Source organism: Cervus canadensis, chromosome 18 (genome assembly GCF_019320065.1).
Source record: "Cervus canadensis isolate Bull #8, Minnesota chromosome 18, ASM1932006v1, whole genome shotgun sequence".
In the NCBI taxonomy this organism is placed as follows: Eukaryota; Metazoa; Chordata; class Mammalia; order Artiodactyla; family Cervidae; genus Cervus; species Cervus canadensis.
The window spans coordinates 62,282,049-62,290,779 of NC_057403.1; the positions used below are offsets into that span (position 1 = coordinate 62,282,049).

The window sequence follows — 8,731 nt, forward strand, 5'->3', positions numbered from 1 at the left end:
CCAGATCCAAGGGGGGCTTATTTGCTGTTGCGTCCTCTCCAGCTCCCCCAACTGACCAAAGTCCTGACCTGGGAACCAAATCTGCTCAGGCCCCAGGGAGGTGACTCCAGCCCTGTTCACTGAACCCAAGGAGCATAAAGTAACCGTTTGTCTTTGGTTTTATCCTTTCATGTAATTTTACTTTCTCTTAGAGTAGTGTTTTTTTTTGGGGGGGGGGATATGCATTTATTTTTAATTAAAAAAAATTTTTCCCCCAACATTTAAGGGCCTTGACTCATTCCGTCAATTCTCACACAGGTACAGCTGTCTGGACCTGGGGAGGAGGACTCACAACCTTCTCAGGACATGTTTCCTGTCCTCCCTCCATGGGGGACGTCAGCCTCCAAACCAAGGTCAGCCTGAGGAGTTTGTGCTTCTTCTAGCTTCAAGGGCCACAGCCGGAGAGCTCCTCCTCCTAACTCAAGGAGGACCTTCAGATCCTTGCGTCCCTCGGGATGGCCGGGGTGGCCTCTCCAGGCTCACCACACCTGGCACATCTGGATCACCTCCCTCAGGGCCTTCACCACGTCCATGTTCTTGTCCTTCATGGCCAAGGCGAGGAGAACGGCTCTGTTTCCAGCTTCTTGAGACACAGATGCCACCAGGTTCTTTGCAAAGACATGGACAAGAGGCTCATCCTTCCCGAGCAGGACTTGAGTGGTCAGCACAGGCTTGCCGATGTCACTAGTCACACTGCTGGGTTCCAGGGAGACCAGGGTACCCATCCTCCCCAACTGGGTCACCACTACCAGCATGTGACTGCTGAAGGCTGTGCAGACCACCTGAGTGGGGACTCCACACACCCCTGCAGTCTTCTGTTTGGATGTCACCAGTGGTTTACCTTCCATAGCTGAGTCTGCTCAATGGCACCGCGCGGTGCCCGGAAGTGACGCACTAGAGTAGTGTTGATTTACAATGTTGTGTTTATCTGATTCAACTCAGCATATACATGAAAATGTGCATTTTCAGAATCTCTTCCCATAGAGTTATGTCATAGAGTTATGACAGAGTGTTCAGTAGAGTTTCTTATTCTATCCCATACATCCATGTTCAGTATGCTTTGTATCAATGTATTAGAAGTGTATTTGCTTTATTCCCAAAATCCTATGTTATCTTTATCACTGCCTTCGCCCCTCCCCGAGCTGCTAATTTTCCATTGTAAATCTGAGTTTGTTTTCTCAGTTGTGAGTCTTACTCTGTTTGATAAATTCATTCATGTGTGTCCACTTTTAGATTCTATCTGTAAGTGATATCATATGCTATTTGTCTTTCTCTGACTTAGTTTCATCATCTCCACATCACCCACATTGCTGCAGATGCTATGATTTCATAATTTTTTGTTGCTGAGTAACAGTCCCTTGCATATGTAGCCCATCTTCAGTGTCCATCCATCTCTGGATGGAAATTTGTGTTTCTTCTACGCCATGGCAACTGTAAATAGTGCCGCAGTGAATGCTGGGGTGCACGTGTCTTTTTGAAGGATGGTTTTCCCTGCATATAGGCCCTGGAGTGGGACTGCAGGCTCTTAGGCTAGCTTTGTCTGTGGTTCTGAAGGGAGCTGCATGATGTTCTGCATTGTGGCTGTTAGCAGTTCCATCCCCAGCAGCAGCGCAGGGGGGTTCCCTTTTCCCCACACCGACTCCAGCACTCACTGTCTGCGGATCTGGTGAGGACTGTTACCAGATGACAGCTGGTGACATGGTTTGCATTTCTGTTAGTCTTAGGGAGGCAGAGGTCTTTTCAGTTTCAGACTTTGTGTTTTTTTCTAAGTGTGAGCCATATTTGCCTTTTGAAATTGGCCCTGAAAGTCGGCCCCACTTGGAATTCTTTCTGTATCACCTACCTCAGGATAATTCTTGGGGGTGCTTGTGGCATTTAGAGCATCACAGACCTCCTAAGGAAAAGGTGCCCTTATGCAGCTGTTTAAAGTCGTTGTTCCAGTTCACAGCCACAAGGCGGCAGCACTTGCCCACAGCTCCCATGGGGACACGCTAAGGCCTGAGCCTTAGCGAAAGGCCTGTTCCTGGGCTGTAAACTGAGGCCACCGCGCCACAACAGACACCCAAGGCCGCGAGTGTCGCCGATTCTCGCCCCTTATTCTTCCCCCCAGTCATGTCCCAGACTGCAGGTGAGTGCTGTCCTGAGGCACCTGTCCCATGTAGCTCTCAGGAACGACTTTAAGGAAGGAGGCTGAAGTGGGAACCCACCACCAGCAGAGGACGACTGCTGTATGCTCCTCCAGCCCAGAGCCTCAGCCACTTTTTGGGTGCAAAAGGCTGGGTGTAGCTATAGGAGGGCCTGCCTGGGTGTGAAGCCTGTGGTCCCATCCAGAGGGGACTAGTGACTCCAGAGCCAAGGGGGCGCTCATTTGCTGGCACATCACCCAACCCTGCTCAGGGTCCAGAAGGTGACTCCTGCCCAGGCCACGGAACCCAAGGGGAAAAAGTAGCCATTTGTTTTCTGTCTTATCCTTTCACGTTATTTTCATTTTCTGTTGGGGCAGAGCTGATTTACAGTGTTGTTGTTTGAGGTGTACAGCAAATTGATTCAGTCCTACACATACATGTATCTGTCCTTTTTGAGATTCTCTTCCCATGGAGCTTATGACAGACTGTTGGAGTTATTATAGAACTCCTTGTTCTGTCCTGTATGTGTTTATTCAGTACGACCTATTTCTATTTATGTGTTTAAAAGTGTGTGCAGTTTACTCCCAACATCCTGCGTATCCTTATCCCTGCCGTCACCCCTCCCCCAGCCCCTTCTTTTCCTTTGGGGACTCCGAGTTTGTTTTCTAAGTCTGTGTGTCTGTTTCTGTTTGGGAAATTTGTTCATGTGTATCCACTTTAGATTCCACCTGTAAGTGATATCATATGCTATTTGTCTTTCTCTGACTGAGTTTGATCAGCTCCAGGTCTATCCATATTGCAAATGGCATGATTCCATTCCTTTTTTATGGTTGAATAATATCCATTGCATACATGTAGCACACCCTAAGTATCTGTTCATCTCTGGAGGGAAGTTTTGATTGCTTCTGTGCTTTGTCTATTGTAAATAGTGCCGCAGTGAATCATGGGATTCTCGTGTCTTTTTGAAGGATGGTTTCCCCGAGTATAGGTCCTGAGTGGGATTGCAGGATCTTATGCTAGCTTTGTTCTTTGTTTGAAAGGAGCTTCATGATGTTCTGCATCGTGGCTGTTAGCAGTTTCCATTCCCAGCAGTAGCACTGGAGGCTTCTGTTTTCACCACACCCTCTCCCAGATTTATAGTCTGTGGATTTGTTGTGGCTGTGGTTTGCACGTCTCTGTGTATTATGGAGGCAGAGGTCATTTCGGGTCCGGGTTTTGTGCTTTTTTGTTATGTATGAGACAAATTTGCCCTTTGAAAATAGTCTGGAAAGTTGGCCCTATTCACGAGTCTTTCTTGATTACCCACTGTTGTATGCTTCTCCGGGAGCGGGCTCATTTAGAGCCTGTTGAACAAAATGTGCCCGTCCCCGCACTGTGCTCACTCATGTCTCATCTCTGCTGCCCGGTGGACTGTAGCCCACCAGGCTTCTCTGTCCCTGGGGTTTCCCAGGCAAGGATACTGGAGTGGCTGCCATTTCCTCCTCCAGGGAGCTTCCCGACCCAGGGATCGAACCCGCGTCTCTTGCGTCTCCTACGTTGGCAGAACCATCCACCAGTTGTGCCACCTGAAAGTGGAAGTTGCTCAGTTGTGTCTGACTCTTTGCGACCCCATGACTATACAGTCCATGGGATTCTCCAGGCCAGAATCCTGGAGTGGGCAGCCTTTCCCTCCTTCAGGGGATGTTCCCAACCCAGGGACCGAACCCAGGTCTCCCGCATTGCAGGCGGATTCCTTACCAGCTGAGCCACCAGTTCAGTTCAGTCACTCAGTCGTGTCTGACTCTTTGCAACCCCATGAATCGTAGCACGCCAGGCCTCCCTGTCCATCACCAACTCCCAGAGTTTACTCAAACTCATGTCCATCGAGTCGGTGATGCCATCCAGCCATCTCATCCTCTGTCGTCCCCTTCTCCTCCTGCCCCCAATCCCTCCCAGCATCAGGGTCTTTTCCAGTGAGTCAGCTCTTCGCCTGAGGTGGCCAAAGTATTGGGAGTTTCAGCTCGCCCCGGCTTTAATGTTGTTGTTCCAGCTGTCAGCCACGAGGTGGCAGCACTTCCTCACACCCACTCGGGGAGCTGGGCGACCCGAGCCTTACTTAGCACCAGGCGTGCTCCTGGGCTGTAAACTAGAGCACAGCGCCAGAGCAAACACCAGGGCCTCGAGTGTCATCACGTCTCGCCCCTTACTCTTCACTCCCAGTCATATCCGAGCCCCCGCCACAGTGCTGCTCTGAGGCCGCTGCCCGTGTAGCTGTGGGGGGACCCTAGGGAAGGAGGCTGGAAATGGAAACCCTGCCACGGGCAGACAGGAGACAGGACGGCTGCTGAAACATCTGCCGGCAAAGGGCATCAGACACTTCTCGAGCGGAAGGCCTGGTGTGGGTGTAGGAGGGCCTGCCTGGGTGTGAATCTGTGGTCCCACCCAGAGCGGACCAGGACCTCAGCTCCAGGGGGGCTCATTTACTGGCACCCCAGCCCCTCAAGCTGACGGAAGCCCAGCTTGGGGAAGCAAGTGTGCCCAGGCCCCAGGGCGCTGACTCCAGCCCTGGGCAGCAAAACCGAGGGGAGGAGCTGTTTGTTTTCGGCTTTATTCTTTCACGTTAATTGTATTTTCTGTTGGGGGGAGCTGATTTACAATGCTTGGTTTGTTTGAGGGGTACAGCAAGTTGATTCAGTTCTACACATACAGGTATGTATTCTTCTCCAGATTCTCTTCCCATAGAGCTTGTGACTGAGTGTTGGGTGGAGGTTCTTGTTCCACCGTGCACATCCCTGTTCAGCGTGCCCTGTCTGTATCTGTCTGTGCAGAAGCGTGTGCAGTTTATTCCCAGCACCCTGCATTGCCGCTGTTCCTGCCCTGCCCCTCCCCCGCCTCCTCCTCTTCCTTCGGTAACTGTGAGCTTGTTTTCAAAGCCAGGGAGTCTGTATCTGCCTGGTGAATTCGCTCATGTGCGTCATTTTCAGAGTCCACCTGTGAGTGCTATCATATGCTATTTGTCTTTCCCTGACTTAGTTTCATCATTTCCAGGTCCATCTGCATTGCTGCAAATGACATGATTTCCCTCTTTTAATGGCCGAGTCAGAGTCCATTGCAGACCTGTAGCACACCTCCAGTATCTGTTCATCTGCGGGTGGGAGTTTCAGTTGCTCCCATGCCTTGGCTGTGGCAAATTGTGCTGCAGTGACAGTTGAGGTGCACGTGTCTTTTTGAAGGGGGGTTTGTCCAAATATAAGCCCTGGAGTGGGATTTCAGGATGTTATGCTTGCTTTGTTCTTCATTCTGAAAGCAGCTACGTGATGTTCTGCATTGTGGCTGTTAGCGATTTCCATCCCCAGCAGCAGCGTAGGAAGGTTCCCTTTTCCCCACACCGACTCCAGCATTTACAGTTTGTTGATTTGCTGAGGCCTGGTGCCCATTGATAGCTCATTATAGTGGTTTGCACTGCGGTTTGCATTTGTATACTATGGTTTGCATTTCTCTAAGAATGAGGGAGGCTGGGGCGCTGTTCAGGTCCAGGTTCTGTTTTTTCCAGTGTGAGCCAAAATTGCCTTTTGAAATTGGCCCTGAAAGTCAGTCCCATTTGGAATTCTTTTCCTGTTACCTACTGCAAGCTATTTCTCGGGGGGTGGGGGTGGGGCGTGGCGGGTAGGCGAGGTGGGGTGGGTGGGTAGAGGAGGGGGGAGGGGAGTGGGGGAGGGGGGGGTGGGCGGCAGTAAGTCTGCGGGCCTCCTGAAGAAAATGTGCTCTTTAATCTGGTGTTAAAGTTGTTGTTCCAATGAACAGCCGCAAGGAGGCAGCACTTCCTCATGCCCCCACTCCTGAACTGGGGCAAGCAGAGCCTCGGTAAAAGGCATGTTCCGGATTATAAACTGGAGAGCAAGGTGCCAGAACACACACCCAGGGCCCTGAGCGTCGTTACATTTTGCCCCTTATTCTTCCTTCCGTAGACATAGCCCACACGCTGAGCGCTGTGCTGAGGCAGCTGTCCTGGACAGCTATCAGGAGCAGCTCTGAGGAAGAGGCTGAAGCGGAAGCCCCGCCGCCCGCGGACGCGGAGACTGTTTACAGCAGTTTCCATGTTGCCGGAAGTGGCGCGGTTTACTCCTTTTTATTGCTGACTTAGGGTCCGTTGTGTATACGTAGTACATCTCAGTATCCACTCGTCTGTGGACGGGCGTTCTGTTTGCTTCCATGTCTTTGCTGTTGTAAACAGTGCTTCAGTGAAGGTTGGTTCATGTGTCTTTTTGATGATGCTTTGCTTGGGCATAGACTTCAGAGTGGGACTGCAGGATTTTGTGCTAGCTCTGTTTGTCATTTTCAAAAGAACCTGAATGATGTTCTCCGAAGTGGCTGTTAGCAACATCCATTCCCAGCAGCAGCGTAGGAGGCTTTCCTTTTTTCCACACCTATTCCAGCATTTATTATTGGTAGATCTGGTTATGACTGGAATCTGGAATTAGATCATTATCGTTTTGATTTCCATTTCTCTAAGAACCAGGGAGGCTGAAGTTATTTTCAGGTACTTAAAAAAAAATTTTTTTTTAAGTGTGAGCTAAATTTGCCTCTTAAAATTGAGTTTTGAAAGTAGGCCCTGTTTGGATTTCTTTTTCTATTTCCTGCAGCTGGATTTTTCTTTCTGGTGGAGGTCATTTAAAAGCCACAGTTCAAAATAGAAAAAACAAACAAACAAAAAAATAAAAGCCACAGTTCAGTTCAGTCACTCAGCTGTGTCCGACTCTTTGTGACCCCCATGGACTGCAGCACACCAGGCCTCCCTGTCCATCACCAACTCCCGGAGTTTAGTCACACTCATGTCCGTCGAGTCGGTGATGCCATCCAACCATCCCATCCTATCGTCCCCTTCTCCTCCTGCCTTCAGTCTTTCCCAGCATCAGGGTCTTTTCCAATGAGTCGGTTCTTTGCATCAGGTGGCCAAAGTTAGAAGCCACAGGCCTTCTGTGAAAAGTGCCGGTCAGCTGCGGTTTTAAAGTTGTTGTTCCAGACAAGGGCCACAAGGCGGCAGCACTTCCTCTTGCCCCACTTGGCAAATGGGGGCCCCGAGTCTTGGCAGTGGTTGTGTTCCTGGGTTGTAAAGTAGAGAGACACCTAAGGCTTCAGGTGTCATTGCTTCTTGCCCCATCCTTCCCCCACCTCAGACATACCCCTACCCCCTCCACAGTGCTGCACTGAAGCAGCTGTCCCAAGTAGGTACGGTGGGGGCCCCGGAGGAAGGAGGCTGAAGTGGGCACCCTAGCACTGGCGGAGGTGGGGGCAGGGTGACTGCTGAAAGCTCTTGTTGGCCACAGTGTCCACCGCTTTGAGTGCAGGGGGGTTGACTTAGCAATAGGAGGACCTGCTTGGGGGGAAGCTCTGGCCCCATCCGGGGGGACCCGGGACCCAGGATCCAAGGTGGGGCTCGTTTGCTGGCCCACCCTCCCCAGCTCCTACTGATGGGCGGAAGCCCAGGCTCGGGGGCCAGCCCTGCTCAGGCCCCAGGGATGTGGCAGCAGCCCGGGTCTCCAGTGCCAAGGGGAATAACGTAGGCCTCTGTTCTCATTTTCATCTTTTCATGTAACTTGTATACTGGAGTACAGTGCGTTTACGGTGTTGTTCATTAGGTGTACTGCGGGCTGATTCAGTTACACATACACACGTGTCTGCTCCTTTCTGGGCAGTGTTCTCATATAGCTTATGACAGTGTTGAGTAGAGTTCCTTGTTCTATCCAGTAGGTCCTTTTCAGTATTCTGTTTATCTATCCATCCTATCTAAAACGGTGTATGGTTTAATTCCAACATCCTAAATTATCTCTACTGCTGCTGCTAAGTCACTTCAGTCGTGTCCGACCCTGTGCGACCCCATAGATGGCAGCCCACCAGGCTCCCCCGTCCCTGGGATTCTCCAGGCAAGAACACTGGAGTGGGTTGTCATTTTCTTCTCCAGCGCATGAAAGTGAAAAGCGAAAGTGATGTCACTCAGTCGTGTCTGACTCTTAGTGACCTCATGGACTGCAGCCTACCAGGCTCCTCTGTCCATGGGATTTTCCAGGCAAGAGTATTGGAGTGGGGTGCCATTGCCTTGTCCGTGAATTATCTCTACCTCCCTCCAAAATGCCCCTTCTTTCACTTTGGTAGCTCTTAAAAAAGTTTTCTAAATCTGTGAGACTGCTTCTGTTGATAAATTAGTTCATGTGTATCCACTTGTACACTCCCCCTGTAAGTGATAGCAAATGCTGTTTGTCTTTCTCTCTCTGAATTACTGTGATCATGTCCGGTCCATCCATGTTGCTGCAGATGGCATGGTTTTAGTCTTTTTTATGGCTGAGTACATAGTTCATTGAATATATGTAGCACATTTTCAGTCCACTAACCTAGACAACATATTAAAAACAGAGACAGTACTTTGACAACAAACGTCCATCTAGTCAAAGCCATGGTTTTTCCAGTGGTCATGTATGGGTGTGAGAGTTGGACTATAAAGAAAGTTGAGTGCTGAAGAATTGATGCTTTTGAACTGTGGTGTTGGAGAAGACTCTTGAGAGTCCCTTGGACTGCAAGGAGATCGAACC

At 50.2% G+C, this 8,731-nt stretch overlaps 1 protein-coding gene and 1 long non-coding RNA gene across 2 annotated transcripts in view; one reads left to right on the forward strand and one right to left on the reverse strand.

Annotated features, from left to right (window-relative positions):
• Positions 1–213: 213 nt before the first annotated feature.
• LOC122421086 (proteasome assembly chaperone 3-like) lies at positions 214–1,234 on the reverse strand. The gene has a single exon (XM_043436883.1). The coding sequence runs from the start codon at positions 885–887 to the stop codon at positions 519–521; it is 369 nt and encodes a 122-aa protein (XP_043292818.1). The 5' UTR covers positions 888–1,234; the 3' UTR covers positions 214–518.
• A 5,044-nt stretch (positions 1,235–6,278) lies between these two features.
• Positions 6,279–8,731, forward strand: part of LOC122421087 — a 37,126-nt gene continuing 34,673 nt past the window's right edge. The window contains exon 1 of the long non-coding RNA XR_006263437.1: positions 6,279–6,391. This is a non-coding gene — a long non-coding RNA (uncharacterized LOC122421087). The remainder of the gene's footprint in view (positions 6,392–8,731) is intronic.

Coding starts and splice junctions, on each gene's coding strand:
- LOC122421086 (XM_043436883.1), bottom strand. CDS start 887: ATGGAAGGTAAACCACTGGTGACATCCAAACAGAAGACTGCAGGGGTG.